The sequence below is a fragment of the Mus pahari genome, chromosome 20, assembly GCF_900095145.1.
Source record: "Mus pahari chromosome 20, PAHARI_EIJ_v1.1, whole genome shotgun sequence".
Classification (NCBI taxonomy): domain Eukaryota; kingdom Metazoa; phylum Chordata; class Mammalia; order Rodentia; family Muridae; genus Mus; species Mus pahari.
Genome location: NC_034609.1, coordinates 5,605,219 through 5,625,298, shown reverse-complemented (window position 1 = coordinate 5,625,298; position 20,080 = coordinate 5,605,219). Strand labels below are relative to the sequence as shown.

At 42.7% G+C, this 20,080-nt stretch overlaps 1 protein-coding gene across 1 annotated transcript in view; it reads left to right on the top strand.

The window, feature by feature from the left end:
* The first annotated feature begins 295 nt into the window (after positions 1-295).
* The window catches only part of Usp38 (ubiquitin specific peptidase 38), a 31,139-nt gene continuing 11,354 nt past the window's right edge, over positions 296-20,080 (top strand). The window contains exons 1-6 of the mRNA XM_021220659.2: positions 296-1,448; positions 3,087-3,222; positions 8,856-8,985; positions 11,635-11,736; positions 16,231-16,389; positions 18,807-19,000. Of these exons, the coding sequence (XP_021076318.1) occupies positions 767-1,448; positions 3,087-3,222; positions 8,856-8,985; positions 11,635-11,736; positions 16,231-16,389; positions 18,807-19,000 (1,403 nt within the window). The 5' untranslated portion in view covers positions 296-766. The remainder of the gene's footprint in view (positions 1,449-3,086; positions 3,223-8,855; positions 8,986-11,634; positions 11,737-16,230; positions 16,390-18,806; positions 19,001-20,080) is intronic.

Genomic DNA, 20,080 nt, shown 5'->3' with positions numbered 1-20,080 from the left:
ACAGACGAGCCCTCGGGACTCCCCGAGCAGCGCCTCCGGAAGTCCGCCAGTGACGTAGCACACAGTCTCCAGTGACGCCAGAGTGGCCGCGTGACTCACGCCGCGCCTCCGCGCCTGCGCGCCAGGGAGGGGGGGCGCGGCCTGTCGGGGGAGGAGCTACATGGAGAAGGGGGAGGGGCGGGGCCAGCAGGAAATGGGTCCAGGGTAGACGGGAGAGGACCGGAAGAAGGTGGGCGGGGCGAGGGCGGACCTATCCGCCGTCCCTCGCAGCTTCACTTCCTTTTTGCCAGTCTTTCTGCTTCCGGGTTCAGGGTGTTCGGCGCCTCCGGCTCCTCTCCTTGGCAGATCGCGGTACTGACAGCGCCTCCTGACTCGACCCAGGGCGGCTTCTTACTGCCCACCCGCGGGAGCCGGGGCTCCTCACTGACCCGGGACACGAAGGCGCTGCTCACCTTCCAGCTCGGCCCGGAGGATCCCTGCGCCCGGAGGCAGCCGAGTGCGCACCTCCGGCCCCTGAGGCGGACCGCGGGGACCCGCAGCCTTTCGGCGTCCCAGGATCGCCCGCTCCCGTCCCGGCTCGGATGGGCCTTCCCACGCGATAAATGTGGCTGCTGAGGCGGCGGTGGCGGTGGCCGGTCCTGCTGCTGGTTGGCTCCAAGTTCCCCGCCGCTGCGGCGCTTCGCTGCCCCCCGGGCTTGGCTGCCGCCACCGCCGCCGCCGCCGGCAGCTCCCTGTCCCCTGGGCCTGGCCTTGCGGAGTGGCGACGATGGACAAGATTCTGGAGGGCCTGGTGAGCTCCTCGCACCCACTGCCCCTCAAGCGGATGATTGTGCGGAAGGTGGTGGAGTTCGCGGAGCATTGGCTCGACGAGGCGCAGTGCGAGGCCATGTTTGACCTGACGACCCGCCTCATCCTGGAGGGCCAGGACCCTTTCCAGCGACAAGTGGGCCACCAGGTGCTGGAGGCCTACGCGCGGTACCACCGGCCGGAGTTCGAGTCCTTCTTCAACAAGACTTTCGTGTTGGGCCTCCTTCAGCAGGGCTACCACTCGCTGGACAGGAAGGACGTCGCCATCCTGGACTACATTCACAACGGCCTGAAGCTGATCATGAGCTGCCCGTCGGTGCTGGAGCTCTTCAGCCTGCTCCAGGTGGAGGTTCTGCGAATGGTTTGCGAGAGGCCGGAGCCACTGCTCTGTGCCCGGCTGAGCGACCTTCTGACCGATTTCGTGCAGTGCGTCCCCAAAGGGAAACTGTCAATTACCTTCTGTCAACAGCTGGTTCGAACGATAGGTCATTTCCAGTGCGTGTCCACTCAGGAGAAGGAACTGCGGGAGTATGTCTCCCAGGTAACGAAAGTGAGTACCTTACTGCAGAATATTTGGAAGGCTGAGCCCTCCACGCTGCTACCTTCTCTGCAAGAAGTCTTCGCAAGCATCTCGTCCACAGGTAAGGCTCATTGTTTCAGGAAAGCGTGTCTTGGAAATTCAGCATGTGTGTCTCATAAACACAGTGCACTTGTTTCCCGGAAGCATTTGGGGGCACTGAAAGGGGCCAGCAAGCATGTTTTCTTAGAGTAAATCCTCCAGTAAGGGACATTCTTGATGGAGAGCAGAACTGAATAACCCTTATGCAGAATTTTACTCCTCTTCACTGCCTTCTTCAGAATGGTACGCCGGAGCCAAAATGTTGAGGATGCCTAAGTCCAAAGACCTTTGTCACTGAGCAAGTCATTTAATTACACCACCTCTGCTCCAGTTTTGGAATTTTTACAGGCTGACAGCCAGGATGAAAAGCTTCTAGTCATTACTGACTAATGGTCATAGATGATGCTTGCCGCAGGGCGTTATTGTTACTGTGTGTAACCTATCATGTTATTGGAAGGTTTTTTTGTTGGTTTTTTTTTTTTTCTGTTTTCCGGTGTTCTCATTTTTAAAAAATTCATGAGTCGTGCACAACCTATTAAAAGATTGTCCCAGTGTACCATGTAGTGTTTTTTAAATGTCAGCATTTCACTCCACAACAGTGTATGTGACAGGAGATCCAGGGAGCATAAAGACAAGTGTGACAGCTTAGGTAGTAAGTACCTTGCCTTTATCATGAACTGCATCCTCAAAAACTAGGGAAAGGTCAGAAGCAAAGGATCACTCTTAGAAAACCTCACCTAAGCTGGGCGTGGTGGCGAATGCCTTTAATCCCAGCACTTGGGAGGCAGAGGCAGGCGGATTTCTAAGTTCGAGGCCAGCCTGGTCTACAAAGTGAGTTCCAGGACAGCCAGGGCTACAGAGAGAAACCCTGTCTCGAAAAACAAAAAAGAAAAAGAAAACCTCACCTAGAACCTTGTCTGTGTCTGTACTTGAAGGTGCTTTAAAATCTGTCAGTTGTGAAACAATATGTTCACAACAAGAGTCAGACTGAACTTTGTGGAGCTGCCCTCTTTTTACCTTAGCCAGAAATGAGGGTTGAGCTTTAAAGGCTCCCATAGTCTGATGTGTTTAATAAACCAGGGGCATTAGCTTCCCCTTCCTGTCATCCTACTTGTAATTTGTCATAGCTGTTTGTTTTGTTTCCAAGTCTTTCACTGCACTACTGAAGCAGACCGTCTTGATGCCTTACATTTTATATAAGCAAAGCCAGCCCCCTTCACCTTAATTTCTACTCTTAAGATTTTTTTTTCAAGTATCACAGCAGTGTAATGACTACTATAATATGAGCCTCTGACATGGAAATTAGAATATTTGACTGGTTCTTACCCACCCCCCAATTATTGCTTTCCAAAGTATTATCTAAACCCAAAAATGTACTGTTAACAGCATAGTAGCTTATTGAAAAAACTTAACAATAGTTTTTCTAATTTAGTGATGTGGCTATAGAATGAGTGATTATTGCTATTTCCTCTTAACCTCTCATTTTTATGGTTTAACTTTCGATTTAGAGTCTACCCATGATGTGTAACATAACTTCCTAGAGCACTGTGTGTGTGTGTGTGTGTGTGTGTGTGTGTGTGTTTCCTTTCTCCCTTGCACTAGTACTTCACTTTTAATCTCCATGCCGTATTTGTCTATCTTTTTACCTTTTAACAACTAGATGCATCTTTCGAGCCCTCAGTTGCCTTGGCAAGCCTGGTGCAGCATATTCCTCTGCAGATGATCACAGTCCTCATCAGGAGCCTCACCACCGACCCAAACGTAAAAGATGCCAGCATGACCCAAGCTCTCTGCAGGTACTTTGATGCTTTCATACCAGGACATATAAAACTGAGAAATTTCTAAAACTAAAATCGAAAATAAATTTGTAGTTTCTCCAGATTAATTAGAATGATTCACCTTCCTATAGTCTCATTCGAAGTTGTGTGGGTGGGTTGTTTTTCTAGACAATCTATTCCTTACTGTTTCCTGTAGCCTTCTTCCGTGGGGGTGGTGGTGGTTATCCTCGTATGGTTCTGGGTTTGGTTTTGTTTCTCTTAGCTAGGGAAACTGCTGAGCCATCTCTCCCGCCCCTACCTTTGCCTCATGGAAATCTGTTTTCTCTCCCTTATTCTAGCTGTTTTCTTTTTGTTCGTTTGTTTGTTTGTGATTTGGGGGGGTTGTTTTGTTTTTTTTAAAGATTGATTTATTTTTTATGTATATGAGTACACTGTAGCTGTCTTCAGATACACCAGATCCCATTACAGATGGGTGTGAGCCACCATGTGGTTGCTGGGAATTAAACTCAGGACCTCTTGAAGAACAATCAGTGCTCTTAACCTCTGAGCCATCTCTCCAGCCCTAGCTGTTTTTCTTTTAACATTTCAAAAGTAATAGCACGTCGGGCGTGGTGGCGCACGCCTTTAATCCCAGCACTTGAGAGGCAGAGGCAGGTGGATTTCTGAGTTCGAGGCCAGCCTGGTCTACAAAGTGAGTTCCAGGGCAGCCAAGGCTACACAGAAAAACCGTCTCAAAAAAAAAAAAAAAAAAGAAAGTAAGTAAGTAAGTAATAGTACACTGTGACTGGGCATCTCCTGTTGCTGGCAGGAGGTGCTGCCAGCCTGATTGTCAGCTGTTTCTGAGAACACCCTAAGTGATCTGCAGGCTTACTCCCCACGTCTAAATAGAAACTAATTTGCCCTTTGCAGCACTTTTATGCTTGCACTAAGTCATTCATTCAAAGTGACTTGCTGAGTGTTTAACAAGAGTGTCAGACCGCTCAAAATTCCCTGAGCAAACTGATAAAAATAGCTGCTTTCTAGTCAGAGAGACCAACGGTAATGTAATAGCACTTCACTGACTCGAGCATTTATCCTTATTTTTAAGATGTTAAAATGTATAGAAATGGGTGCCCTAGTTAAACAGGCCTGGCTTTCTTGCCATACTGCTACATAATCACATTGCTTTTGTTTGGAATCTGATGGCCTCTTCTGGCACACAGATATAATCTGATGGCCTCTTCTGGCATACAGATAGAGCGCTCATACATAAAAGAAATAAAACTTTTTTTTTTTTTTTTTTTTTTTTTTTTAAGAATAATTCTTAGAGGGCTGGTGAGATGACTCAGTGGGTAAGAGCACCCGACTGTTCTTCCGAAGATCCTGAGTTCAAATCCCAGCAACCACATGGTGGCTCACAACCATCTGTAACAAGGTCTGACTCCCTCTTCTGGAGTGTCTGAAGACAGCTACAGTGTACTTACATATAATAAATAAATATTTAAAAAAAAAAAAAAAAGAATAATTCTTAGAATGTCATTTTTCTGTCTCTACCATTTGTGAGATCAAATCTGTACTGTTACAATAGTCTGGTTAGTCAAATGTAAATATATTCCAAGAACAGGTATAACATTCAAGTAGGAAACAGGCCAGGAACAGTGAAGTGATGTGGACTGCATTATATAAGCAGCTTCTGAGAGAAGAAGATGGCCCTCAGTCCCAGGGGTCTCTTGATACTTGAATCTGGCTTTTCTGCCTCGGAATTTTCAAAAGAACCCTCAAGTGAAGTTATCTGTATAAAATGTCCTATCTATAAAACAGTAGGCTAGATAGGACTGAAAGCTGGAGTCCTCAAGCTGCCTTGGAAAGTGAAAGTTGGTTTTATATTATGTTCCATAATTTAAGGTTAACTCATTTTGTTGCTTTTCAGAATATAGCCTGGTTTTGTTGTTGTTGTTGTTGTTGTTTTAGTGAGGTTTTTTTTTGAGAGAATGGGGGTTGGTATTAGTTTTTCTTTTTACTGTAGCTGTCCTCAGACACTCCAGAAGGGGACGTCAGATCTCATTACAGATGGTTGAGAGCCACCATGTGGTTGCTGGGAATTGAACTCAGGACCTTCAGAAGAGCAGTCAGTGCTCTTAACCGCTGAGCCATCTCTCCAGCCCAGTTTTGGTTTTTTAGGACAGGGTTTCTCTGTATAACCCTGGCTGTCCTGGCTGACGTCAGACTCACAGAGATCCGCCTGCCTCTGCCTCCCAAGTGCTGGGATTAAAGGCATGCACCACCACCCAGCTACCTGCCTTTTTTTAATGTTATGATTTTAAAGCTGTGTGTATTTCTTTGAGCTGTAGGAATAAAAGGCCTTACTTACAAACACTGGAATCCAAACAATCCCTGTAAGACTGACATACACAAAGGTCGGCCACTGTTAAAAGTACATCCCAAAGTGCATTATAACGTCTAGAGCATCCATAGTGCGAACAGAGGTAACACTGCCTGATGGATGAGTCTTGGACAGTTGACAGCTTTCCTGACTTCTTCCAAATCACAGGCAGAAAGCATATCGGTCCATAGCACTCTCAGTACCTAACACCTTACTTACTATCTATAGAGTAAACACTCAGGTATTTGTCTCGTGAATGACTTCTGCTGGACTGCTGTTAAAAACAAACCAAACCAACAACAGAAAAAAATACCTTAGACTGGCTAGTTTATAAGCAGATGTGCAATTCTTACAGTCCTCATGGTTGAAGATCTGAGCTCAAGACACCCTAGAACTTCCCTCATGTTCTTGACTAGTGGGAGGTGCAGGGTCACACACTCATCCTTAGCACCTTTATCGGAGTACTAATCCCAGTCATGTGGGCCTTGGTCATGGCATTGTACCTCCCAGGGGCCTCAGTACTCCATTCGGGATTAGATTTCAGCACATGAGTGTAAGGTAGAATGGAGACTTATAAAATGAGGAGCTTGAAGAGGACACACCAGGAAAGGCACATAAGATGATTATTAATAGTAAAGAGGCATTGTGGGTCTACATCACTCCTCCTCCCATTCAGTTCTCTCTATAGTGAGGTGAAGGTCCTGGCCTTGCATGCACTAGATCTGCTCTGACAGTGAGTCCACAGAGCCAAGCGGAAGTGCCCACACTACCTCATTTCCATTTGAAAAAAAATAAGTTGTTGGGGTTTCTTAACTCCCTAGTATTTTTAATTTAATAATATCTCAGATCTTTTGTTTGGTGGGGAGAGTAAGAGGAGACTGGTCTACCCCAGGCTTGCTTAGAACTCCCTTTCTGGTTCAGGCTATTCTCTAATTTATGGCAGCCCTCCTTCCTTAGGCTCATAAGTAAGGTTACAAATGAGCCATCATGCCCTACTCTTACCTTTCCATCTTACATCGTCCTGGTACCTCCATGGTATTCTGCGTTGTCAGGACTACAGTGTACCTTTCTTCCCCTTATGGGTGGCAGGTTACATTTTTTTTTTTTTTAATTTTACCATATCATAAACAATGCTTGGGTATACATTTGGGGGAGGAGGTTGCAATGCTGTAGATCAAACCCAAGGCATATACTAGGCAAGAGTTCCACCTCTAAGCTATCATCTCAGCATGAGAATACAACATACTGCTATAGGGTTTAGTTTGCTGGTTGTTTTTTTTCTTGAGAAAGTCTTATTATGTATCCTTTTCTGACCTCTACATTACAGAGATCTGTTTGCCTCTGCCTCTCTGCCTCTCTGCCCCTCTGCCCCTCTGCCTCCCAAGTGCTATAATTAAAGTAGCATGTACCACCATACTAAGCTTGCGTTTACCTTTTGAGACAGCATCTCTTATATCACAAACTGCCCACCCCCCAACTTGATAGTAGCCAAGGATGACCTTTAGTTTCTGATCCTCATCTCAAGAGCTGGAATTTGTAGTCGACTTTCAAAGTGTTGATGATCCATCCCAAGGCTCTGTACATACATGGCCAACCAAAAAGCACTATACCAGCTCAACTCAGTGCCTGCCCCGACGTGAATGTGCTCTTCAGAGATGCATGTCTTCCTTAGTCTCTGTATAATGCCTACAGATGTTTCTGAAAAGCAGCCCTGCAATAGTTGGAAGATAGCTCAAAGCAACTGTGTCAATGACTTGGAGCCATTACTGTTACGGTGAGAAGTCAGGAGAAAAGAAAAGAAAATTTGTGTAGAGGATGGAGGGCACTGGATAACAGCAATTAGTATACATTGTACTTTTTAAAACATTTAAATCTTAAAAGCAAAAAAAAAAAAGGTTGTGCACTACTAGAAACCCAACCCTTGGGGGCCTACAACAGAATATTGCCACAAGTTTAAGGCTAGCTTGGGCAGCACTGTGAGACCCTGTCTTGAAAGACTGGCAAAGATGGTACTCCAGCCCTAAGGTAGATGACTGTGTAATGCTGATGTCGTGGTGGTATTCTCTCGGTCACGGGCTTATGTCCTCAGTATTTATATTTGCGTTTGTACAGTCATCGAGATGAGATGGCTCAGATGTACATTCTCCATAAGTCTGGCAACCTAAGCTCATTCCTCAGATCCCACATATAAATATATACATGCTCACACATTAATAATAAATGTTTTAGAAGGATGCAAATTGTTCCTTGTGTTAATATTTGATGGAGGGTTACAGCCATGATGAGTATTTCCAATGTTAGATTCCCCCAACTAATGAATCATGAATTGAGATTTTTTTTTTTTTTAAGATTTATTTATTATTTGTAAGTACACTGTAGCTGTCTTCAGACACTCCAGAAGAGGGAGTCAGATTTTGTTACGGATGGTTATGAACCACAATGTGGTTGCTGGGATTTGAACTCCGGACCTTCAGAAGAGCAGTCGGGTGCTCTTACCCACTGAACCATCTCACCAGCGATGAATTGAGATTTTTAAGCCTTCAGAAACCTAAGAATTTTCCTTACTCTTTTATTTGTATGTAATCCATCTAAATAGATTGCTTCACCAGGTTTCATAAACATGTATCCTGGCTGCTTTCCAAAGAGTTGTACTGGTCTTCAGTGTGCTATATGTCTAGCTTTAGAAAGCGGCTCCATCAGAACCCAGATTCCTTTGTCTTTTTTCCATTGAAGTGACTTGATATTTACGAAAGGAAATAGATGGTGATGTAAAACAGGTCATTAGAATATTTGCATAGTCCGTGTCTGTTATGATTGGAGGTTTCCTTGTGTTGCCATTGTGTATACGATTTTGAAAGAAGTATAGGCACCTGCTTTAGGTTTCAGAATGTAGCCTCTTTAAATGGTGTCTTTCATATTACATTGCTTACCAAAAAGCAAAATCTTCATTGATACTCAGACATCAGATGTCTGATTTTTAAATTCCTCTTATTACACTTACTGTTGAACAAGTTTTTGATATCCCTATATCAAGCATCCATTTGAAATTTGGCATTTATAAAAAGTGATCATTTATCATAAAGTCTTATGGGAATATATTGCTTACAAGACCAGAAAGTGCTTCAAGACAGACGACAGTTACATTGATTTCTGTCTATTACTTTTTACTAGAAGCTCAGTAAATACTGAGTCACAAACAGAATGGTTACTTATTGTAAATCTTGCTACTCCTACTAATGTTGAAAGGGTTTTAACTACTGATAATTGTGTTTTGTTTTGTTTTATTCAGAATGATTGATTGGCTGTCCTGGCCATTGGCTCAGCATGTAGATACATGGGTAATTGCTCTCCTGAAAGGACTGGCAGCTGTTCAGAAGTTTACTATTTTGATAGATGTTACTTTGCTGAAAATAGAACTGGTAAGTAGAAGTAGACCAGCCCATTGGAGTACAGAGAATTCTGGGTATGTTCCTAGTTTTGGTTTTGTTTTAAATAGGTTTTGGAGGCAAAAAAACAGTGAAACAGGTAGTCAATTGAAACTAGTTTGCAGTTTTCAAACAGTTTTCATTCACTTTTGTTGTTTCTCTGTTCTTGTTAGTGTTGGTTTGATGATGTTTGTTTTCCATCTTCTGGTTTTTAGAAACAGTCTCACTATGGAGCCCAGACTAAACTCAAACTCAAAATCCTCCTGTCTTAACCACACAAATAGAAAGGCACCATGCTTGGCTCCAAGAGCTCTTAAATGCAAAATGTCAGACTTCTAGCACCACGCCCCACCTAACTGCTTTGAGACTCTGCGTTCTGCGTTGCTAACCCAGGACACAATTGATCACCACATTTTTTGTTTTGAGTTTTGGTTTTTCCCCAGTGCTAGGAATCCAGCCCAGAGTTAGGCAAGCTTCACCCCTGATCTACATCCTCAGCCAGGTCACTCCCTCATTAAAACACTGTCTTTGTTTAATTCCCAGGACATTATGCCCTTTTGACTCTTGTCTTTTGCTGACATATCCGGCTCTGTTCTAACTTATCTTTGGTCCACTTTCTTCTTAATCCATACTTACTGCAAGTGTTCTATACCATACAGTAACCATAGATGCTGCATGGATTTAAATAAGGTGTCCAACTTAAGGCATAACGGATTTATGTTCTAGTTCATTATTTACCCTTGAACTAGGTATTTGTGTCGTTTTAGTTACTGTTGTATTGCTGTGAAGAGACACCAGGACTGTGGTGATTTGAATAGGAATGGCTCCCATAGACTCACTGCCTATGCTTGGCCCAGGGAGTGGCACTATTAGAAGGTGTGGCCTTGTTAGAGGAAGTGCGTGCTGGAGGGGAGGGGGGCTTTGAGGTCTCCTATGCTGATGCTCTACCCAGGCACAGCCCCCTTCTGCTGCCTGTAGGTGAAGATGTAGAACTCTCAGCTCCAGCATCATGTCCGTCTGATCTCGGTCCCTGCCCTTAGAAACCAGCCCCAATGAAATGGGTTTGGTTTTGTTTTGTTTTGTTTTTTTATAAGAGTTGCTTCAATCATAGTGTGTCTGTTCACAACAGTGAAGCCCTAACTAAGGCAATGACCAAGAAAAGCTCTTATAATAGAAAGCATTTAATTGGGGCTGGCTTACAATTTCAGAGGGTTGGCCCATGGTACCCCTGGCTGGAAGTAGACAGCATAGCTCTGCAGCAGTAGCTGAGAGCTTTGCATCCTGGTCCTCAGACAGCAGGCAGACAGAACCTGGGCCTGGCATGGAAACCTCAAAGCCCACCCCCAGTGACACACCTCCTAGTCCTTCTAACCCTCCAATAGCTCCACTCCTGCTGACTACGCATTCAGATATGGCTCTGGGGGCCCGCTCTTAACTCAGACCATCACACATTGATCCAGTTATCTAAACTCAGATCTTTCTCTTTTGCTTTTCTTCTTTTCTTGGGGGGAGGGGGACTAGTGGAGATATTTTAGATTTTGTTTGTTTTTTTTTCCATAAAAAGAGTTTTCACAGCAAAAGAAAGCTAGAGTACATTACAAAGACACATGTTCTGACTAACTCAGGAAGTGAGTTGAGTAGCCTATACTTGAGAATACTAATCCCTATCATCCACACTCTCACTACTGATTTTTACTCCCAAACTGGTGCTCTCCCTCTTGATAAATAACTATCTTAAGTAGCTTCCACTCACTTGGGCCCTAGTCTTTGGAGCAACCCTTCTCTTTTTACTGTCTATCAAGCACTGTCTGTCCTATCAATTTTACTAACTTTAAATGCCCAGAATCCTACTCCTTTTAACCCGTTACTTCCCTGTTGTTGGTGTAAAGCCATCCTCTCTTGTTATATTGACTTCAGCAGCTTCCTTGCTCCTGCCTTTGGTTCCTTACATATGTTACACAAGAGCTCCTGTTGCTGTCTTCTGTCATCCTATCTCCAGATATTCTCGCCTCCATCCCTTACTTCAGTGACATTGCCCTTAGTTGCCTGGCGCACCAGTCTGGATGGTCTGGGGCCTTTGCAGTACTGTCTGTCTGTTGATAAATGTTCTTGTCCTAACTGTCTATGGAGCTGATATCCCTCAGTTTACACTCAGCTGTCACATTTTTCTGGGTCATTTTTAACACCTTTTTAAAAATGGCAGACTCCTTTGCTGCCCAGTGTGTGCTGGTCACTGTGTTCTACTTTGTATTTTTAGCATGTATTGCTGTTTATTTCTTTTTGTTAATCTTGTACATGTCCTCTTGGCCATAAGCCATGGATGGCCTACAGTAATTGGAGCAGTGCCAAATAATAGTGGGTATTCAGTAAATACTGATCGAGTACGAGTAAACTGAATGGTAGTCACCTAGGGAGCTGTAACCTCATTTGCATATTTTCACTTAATGTGGGAATTTTGAGAATTGTTTAGACTACTAAATTCTCTTTAATTTCAATCCTTTGTTATTTCATTTTCTTCTAGTAATGTGTTAGGATAGGGCTGTCAAGGAAGAGGGAGGGACACTGACATAAAGAGCTGTCAGCTGTAGAGAAGGGTTACTAATCTTTAGCTGTGAACTCTGAGGATGGTGTCTCCTTCTGCAGGTCTTTAACCGACTTTGGTTTCCTCTTGTGAGACCTGGTGCTCTTGCAGTCCTCTCTCATATGCTGCTTAGTTTTCAGCATTCTCCTGAGGCATTCCATGTGGTAAGTAAGGTGTAAGCTCTCTGAATCAGCAATGTTTGTTCTCAAAATGTAGCTCACAGTGGATGCTTAATGAAAAGACTGTAGGTTAGCTCTATATTATGTCATGTAACTTTATAAATTCTTAACAAATTGAGTTTGTAGAATATCCTGACAAAGACAGTATTTTGAGAAAGTTTGTACTTCACCGAAATACTCCCACTCAACAACCATTGCCAGCAACTGAAGTTACTGCTATAGGGAGCTGTCATCACAGGGTGCCTTTACACAGCAGCAGTGTAGGATCAAAGTGGCAGAAACTACAGAAGCAAGTTAGCCCTGGGTGTATGGCTTTTTCCTCTTTCTCAGCCCCCAGCCCCATCTTAATGATAGTCACAGTTCTACCAACCACCCAAAGCCAATTGCTTGCTGGCTTTGATTTGATTACAGTTGTCGGTTACTACATGTGAAGAATGACAGAATGTTATTGGAAATCTGTTGGTTTCAAGAAACTGTCATGTGGTTATCTTCATTCTCCAAGGTCTGACAATGTCTTACAGGAGTAGAAACTCAGCAGCAGCCCCTCCCACCTGAGGGACACAATACACCATGACAGGTCAGGAGACATGGTGAAGAGCAGAGCTAATTCCTCTTGGTCATGCGCAGCTAGCAAGGAAGCCTCAGCACCCTAGGCTCATGGGCTAGCCAGTGCCTTGTCCTCGGGGGAAAGTCACAGACTTTGTTTCAAGGAAACTTTGGCAATAAGTCACTTCATTTCATATTTTAGATGAGTGATTTCTGAGTCATTTCATAGTAGTGAAATTGATGGTGAAACCATAAGATTCTTTGTTTATCAGATGACTCAATTTTGAGCAAGTTTACTTAAATATACAAACAAAATGTCTTGTAAAATGTCTACAAAATGTCCTGTCTTCTGACATCATCATGTATAGGATATTTGAATAAAGGCTTCTTTTCAAAAGTTGTGGGAAAGGAATTACAGCATATGGCCTTGCACATTGGTGCCATTCCTTAACCTCTGTGGAGAATCACATAGGCTCTGCTGAAATCTTACTCCCTTTTCTTACAATTTGTTTAAAGATACTTCCTTACCTCTTGTATTGTTTTTTTTCCTCTATCTCTTTCTGAAAAAGGAAGTTGAAATAACAAAGCTGAAATGTTTGGCTGAAATTTTAGCTGTTGGATTAAAGCAGTTTTAAATCACCTATTTAAGAAATATCTAGGTTTGAAATTTGAAGTTTTTGATCTAAGTGAAGCCTGAAATTCAAGACCTAGTACTGTGTGAATATTCTGCAAAACTCAACTAAAGCTAGCTTGGAAACCCAGTAATGAAGCTCCATATGGGGAGGGCTGTGTATGGGGTAGGTACGTCTGAACAGTAGCCTGGGATGAACAGCATACACATTCATTACATTTCCTGTTTGGAAATCTGAGAATAAGCCAGGAAGTTCTGATATGTGTTGTTACAGTCCCAGCTGCTTTTCATATAGTTCTTATAAAAAGAAAAATTTTAGACGGATCTGTGGTGCATCATAGTTAAAATGGAAAAAGAAAAAAGCAAAATTGGTAATTAAGTTATATGTATTTCCTCAAGTAGTTGAATGAGTATTACAGTAATTTCTAAATGCATTTAATTTCATACATAATTAAGATACTTAATTTGGGGGCTAGACAGATAGCTTAGTGGTTAAGAACACTTGTAAACAACCCAGGCTCAGTTCACAACACCCACACTGTGATTCACAACCGTCTGTAACTACAGTCTCTGGGTCTCTGACACCATCTTCTGACCTCCCTGGGTAGTCACCATGAGTGGTAACACTCATGCACATGAAATCTAACTTGGAAGCGTTTAGAAGGCATCAGCCTGCTTGTGTGGCAGTCTGCACTGCTGGGAAAGAACTGGGTCTCATTTCCTTGTTGGTGATGAGAGTGGTCATTGACAGTGTGATAGGAGACAAGACTACAGCCTGGTTGTGAAGGCCAGTTCTTGACTGGAAGAGCTTTGGAAGAAAGACTTGAAACTATGAAATTCACTTTTAGAGTCCCTTTCTTTCATCTTTCTCCCTTCACCTCTGAGAAAACAAGACAATTTTGGATTTCAGACTAGCTTAGCAAGAAAGGACAGATTTTAGTTTTACGAAATTGTCACTGAGGTGTGTTAGAAACGTAGAGATGAGAGCTAGGGATATTCTCAGTGACAGAACACTCTTCTAAGATGCAGGAGTATCTGGGTTGTATCCTCAAGGTGAGGAGAGGGAAGGAGGACAACCAGACAAAAGAATAAACTCATTAGACTCTGGTAGCTGGTGTGTCCACACCCCAGGCAGCCACAGGTAACTGAGGAAGGCTGATGAGAGCACAACACAAAATCATCAGCTGACTGAGGAAGGGGTCCTAGGGTCAGTGGATCCAAGGGAGGTGTGGTGTGCCTCAGCCGTTTGGGCTTGGCTACTGTGCCTGTGGATCTACGCTTAATTCCCAGTACACACATAGTACTCCTTGTGACTGGAACTCTACTTCCGGGGAACCTGATGCCCACTTCTCATCTCTGTGAGCACCAGGCCAGGCACACATGTGCTACATGGACATATGTGCAGAGGAAATATCCAAATGCATAAGATTAAAATAGAGAGAGAGGGTAGGGAATGAAAGTAAGTAGAGTGTTTATGTGTGTGTATGAGTTATCCAAGAAAGTTTAATTAATACAAGATTAAAATTTTAAATCATAAATTTAAATTGTGCACTTTTTGTGCCAACTCCTTTCCAACCACCCAGTTCTGGAACACAAACCTAGAAGCTGACAATGTGGTACTGTACACACCTGCTATAGTATGACCACATCAGTTAACTGTAACAGAATTCGGTTTTAAAAGATGGCATAAAAGGTACATTGTGACTCAATGCATTGACACAGAATAAATCCAGACAGTGCAGGACAGCAATTAACAGTGGTTAACTGCAGAATCTGACCACTGATTGGGGGCCGCAAGAAAGGGAGCTGACTGGGTCAGGACCGTCTGTTCTTAGTACTGTTTGGTGAGACAACCCTGATAGAGTAGTGCCTACAGTTTATCTGGAGCTACAAAGGTATTGTGCACACAGAACCTGGGACACCTTTAGTTCAGAAGTATACTTACATATAGTATCAGATTATGATTAGTAATTAGTTGAAAAAATATTCTATCTTGATGTCAGCCGTTTCTGTAAAATAGAATTTTCATTTTGGCTATCTCTTAAATCTTTGATTGTATAAGAGTTGGTATTTAGACTAATTTTAAGTGAAAGAGCATTATTTTACCATTTACCAGTATTAAATATTTGAACAATGAGCATTATTTTTGGAGCAGCAGCTGTTTTGTTAATAAGGATATGATCTATCTAAGGTATTACTCCTGTCCTTATCAAACAATATACTCTTATCACCTGAGCACAATTTTAGTTACAGAGAGACTTTTGAAGTACACGTTGCTATGTACTTTTTTCAATTTTTTTTTCAGTTGAAAATTTTAAACTTAACACTAGATGGCGCTCTTTAATTTCAGTTGGGGGATGTTCATTGTATTGTTTTGTTTTGTTTTTCTTTTCTTTTTTTTTTTTTTTTTACTTGGGAGTTTTAACATTGTTCTGCTAAATAATCTGGTTGGGTTGTAGTGTAACTCACTAATAGAGCACTTGTCTGGCATACACAAGGGTAAGGCTTGAGCCATGGTACTCAAAAGAGGTTTTTAAAAAACAGTTTATCTATTCAATTGAATGACTGTAGCACTTTTACATAAAAGTGGTTTTTTTGATGAACAGTGACTGAAACTCCTTTGTACATTTAGTTTGTATTTTAGGTGGAGTGTGTGCATGATACATACAGAGATTAGAAGACAGTTTACAGGGTCGGTTCTCGGATCAAATTCAGATCCCTGGCATTTGGTAGCAAGGACCTTACCTGCTAAGGCATCCCACAATTTCTAATTATATTAAATAAAAAACATTTAACTTAATATAATTACAGTGTGTGTGGAAGTCAGAGAACAATTGGACAGTGAGTTCTTCCACCGTGTAGGTTCTAGAGATTGAACTGAGCTCGTTGGGCTTGGTGAGAAATAGATGCTTATACTGCTTGGCTGAAGGAGAAGCACAGTAAACGCAGTTACAGAAGCTGGAGAGAGAGCTCAGCATGAAGAGTGCTTGCTAGAGGACCCCAGTTCAGTTCTCAGCGTCCGGGCCTCCTGTGTGCTTCACAAGCACCTGTAACTCCAGCTACACACACACACACACATACACACACTTAGACACATACATGCATAAATAAAAAATAAATTTTTAATGCAATTACAATTACATAACTTAAAAAATTAGATTTAGCTTGCCAATTGAACTGTGTATGACTTTAAGAAAAAAATGATGAAAAACGTATAGAAAAGTATGTGTTTATCATGTAGTGATTGCATTCTGCTGTCAACTTGTGTGAATTAAGAGTGCTTGTCCCGGTTTTCTCTTCAGATTGTTCCTCATATAGTTAACTTGGTTCACTCCTTCAGAAGTGACGGCCTGCCTTCCAGCACAGCCCTCTTAGTGCAGTTAACAGAGTTGGTTCACTGTATGATGTACCATTATTCCGGATTTCCAGATCTCTATGAGCCTGTTCTGGAGGCAATAAAGGTAGGACGACTTTCTACCAGGCTTTGTGAGCAGCATACGATATAAGGAACAAATTTGGTAACATGTATTACTTTACTGTAATGAGCTGTTTTTAAGATGGTGGTTTCATTAATGCCAGGGCATAATCTCTTATTTGCTATCACCATGTGAGATCAATAACCATGTGTCATCAAGTAAAAGGTGTCACTTTAAATTTATGAGCTGTTAAATGGGTTGGTGAGGGAGTTCTGTATTGGATGCCTGTAGCCATCAGCTCTGCTTCAGTGTCAGACATGGGCGGCAGTTACTCCATCTTCTTAGAAGCAAGGCAGAACTCGATCCCTCCTGTTTTGATTGTTCTGTGTTGTACACTTTTTGGTTTTTGGAGACAGGGTTTCTCTGTATAGCCCTGGCTGTCCTGGAACTCACTCTGTAGACCGGGCTGGCCTCGAACTCAGAAATCCACCTGCCTCTGCCTCCCAAGTGCTGAGATTAAAGGCGTGCGCCACCACTGTAGTTTATAGAATTTCTATTTAAATTGTTACCTTGATTTTCACGTTTATAAAAGATAGGTTCTAAAAAGGTGGTGAATCTGTTTGTGTTGAGGAGTGGATGACTACAAAATCAGAGCCTAGCCAAGGACTTGGAGAGTTAAACTCAGGCTTAATCAGAATATTAATTAATATTACTAGATATCAATTCTAATCATGATATTAATGTAGCAAATATAGTATATAGGCCTCATTGCCTTACTAAAATAAATTAAGAACATGCTGTTGTTGCATCTATTCAGCTGAGACTAAGAACTAGGTCTGGGTCCCAAGACAGTTAGGCCTGTGTGGTGCTGGTACAACACTGCCCTTTCAGAAGTCAGTGGTGCACAGAGGCGTGTGCTGTGGACTTGAGAGATTATTAATGTCTTCCCTCACTCATTTCTGCCATGTCTGCTGACTGATAGTCTTCCGTTTTCCAGTACTCAGAAACAAAGGGCTTACTCTTAGCCCAAGAAAAGTATTTTCTAGTAGCCGTCAGCAGCAAAACAAACAAGACAAAAGCAGCTGAAAATGCCATCTCAAAGTGTCAGTCCTCTGTGGAGTAAACAGTAGACGGTGACCTTGGTGACCTGGGGTTCTGTTGCTGTGAAGAGACACCATGACTACAGCAACTATTCTAAAGGAAAACATTTAACTGGGACTGGCACACAGTTCAGAGGGTTCATTATCATCCTGGTGGGGAACAGGGCTGCATACAGGTAGACATAGTGCTGAAAAGGGAGCTGGGAGTTGTACGTCTGGATCAGCAGGCAACAAGAAGAGAACTGTCTTGAGCATGAGACTTCAGAGCCTACTTCTAGTGACCTACCTCCAAAGCCACACCTATTCCAACAAGGCCACACCTAATAACCGCCTCCCCCCCCCAATGGTACAAGGGGTTAGGGGTGGCATTTTCTTTCAAACCACCACACTTGGTCTAGAAAAGCTGATCATTTAAGCATAAATGACTTTTTCAGCATCCCCTATTGCCCATTGTTCTGCTGGGGCGTGAAGTCATTTGCACTTAGATTTTTATTTCCTTATTTCCTGCTTTACTAAGTAAGAGGGCTGTAGTAGTAATTTTCTAGATGGCAACCATGAGATTGAGTTCTACTTTTCACAGTCAGATCATTATGTACTCCCTTTTCATCCTTACTGTGGGCTGCCATTTCTAAGAGCTGGCACTGGGTACACCAGAGTCAGCCTCTGTTTTTATCATAGAATTTAATACAAGTAATTGACATGCAACTTGAACTCCTTGTTCCATTGACTTTTAAAGTATTTTAAGACAAGCATGATATTTCGTGCCTGTGATCTCAGCACTTGGGATACTAGGACAGGAGAATTGCTGTGAGTTCCTGGCCAGCTTAGGCTATTGAGATTTTTGTCTCAAAAAAATTAAATCCCTTAACAAGATTCTGGGAGGCATTTGTCCCCATGTCTCTTGTGGATGCTGTGATAAGTGACTAGGAGGATGGGTTCCTGTGGCTTACAATCCAAGGGCCTTTTCAGTCACTGTGGAGAATCATGGTAACAGGAGCAGCTCTCAGCTGTAATGAGAGCTGGCCATCCCTAAGCAGAGAAGGACATACAGCCCAAATTCAGGGTGAGTCTACTTCTAGTTAAGCCTCTCTAGAGAGACAACCTCACACACATACCCAAAATGACCTCCTTGTTTTTAATTCAGTAAAGTCAATAATTAAAATTAGCTATCCCCTGTAGTGTGTTTTTTTAAAGAATGACTGAATGTTCTCTGTCATGTACAGAATGAGTGAGAGCAAGGACAGCTCAAATGTCAGCAGGGAAGTCCCACATTATATTGTTGACTTGTTTAACTAAAAACATAGTTTTCTCTTTACTTTTAAACTGTTTTAGTTTTTTGTTTGTTTTTTCTTTATGATCTAGGATTTTCCTAAGCCCAGTGAAGAGAAGATTAAGTTGATTCTCAATCAAAGTGCCTGGACTTCTCAATCCAATGCTTTGGCATCTTGCTTGTCTAGACTTTCTGGAAAATCTGAAACTGGGAAAACTGGTCTTATTAACCTGGGAAACACATGTTACATGAACAGTGTTTTACAAGCATTGTTTATGGCTACAGAGTAAGTTTAAATGTGAACTTTCTGATTTGAAGTAGGAGTGAGTAGGTGCTGAGGAGACGGGAGAAGGAGAGACTCATCCCGTGTAAGCAGCATAAATGTTCACAGTGCCATCAGTTGCCTCAGTTAGAAATGAAACTGCTCTTAATGCCTAGGAACATTGAAATGCCAGTGTAGATTCTGACCGATTGGATTGTACATTGTACTTACAATGCCACTGTTTGATTTGTAATCAGTATGACTTAATGTTTTTGTAATGTAACCAAAGGGATCGACTGAGCCTACTCCAAAAAGTTTTATGTACCCTACAACACTATTGGTGACGGGTGCATTTTACCCTGTTTCCTTGCCTCTGCTGTCCGACTCTTTTACATTCCTGTGAATTTTCTTTCAAGCCCATTTTCTTTTGAATGCAACAAACCTGAAATCAGTCCTTAGCTGAGTTATATCCTGTGGGGCACTGGGCTATGCACAGTTGTGCTGGAGACATAGCTGCTAGAGTGCCTGCCGCTAGTACAGCGCCTACCTGTGCATGACCCCAGCACCTCATAAAGCCAGGCTTGCTGTTGTGCATCTGTAATCCCAGCACTTGGGATAAAGGCAGAAAGACCAGTAGTAGTTCATGGTAATTGATCCCTGTCTACATGGTGTGTGTAAGGCTAGTATAGACTACATGAGGCTATGTCCCCCCCAAAAAAATTGTCCTTGAAGATACAAAATAATTGTCAACTTTTCCTTAAATAGTGCCAATTGAGCTGACCCAAAAATGGAAGCTGTTAGCACTTAAACACTGTTAGTGTGGGCTCAGCTTTAGGGTTTTGTTGTTTGTCCCAAACTATGAAACCCAAGTGCCTGGGCTTCCATTCAGCTTTGTTGTTGGTTAGTTTATATTTGACAACTTGTTTTAAGATGAAGGGATCCGGGGGCTGGTGAGATGGCTCAGCGGGTAAGAGCACCCGATTGCTCTTCTGAAGGTCCGGAGTTTAAATCCCAGCAACCACATGGTGGCTCACAACCATCCTTAACAAGATCTGACTCCCTCTTCTGGAGTGTCTGAAGACAGCTACAGTGTACTTACATATA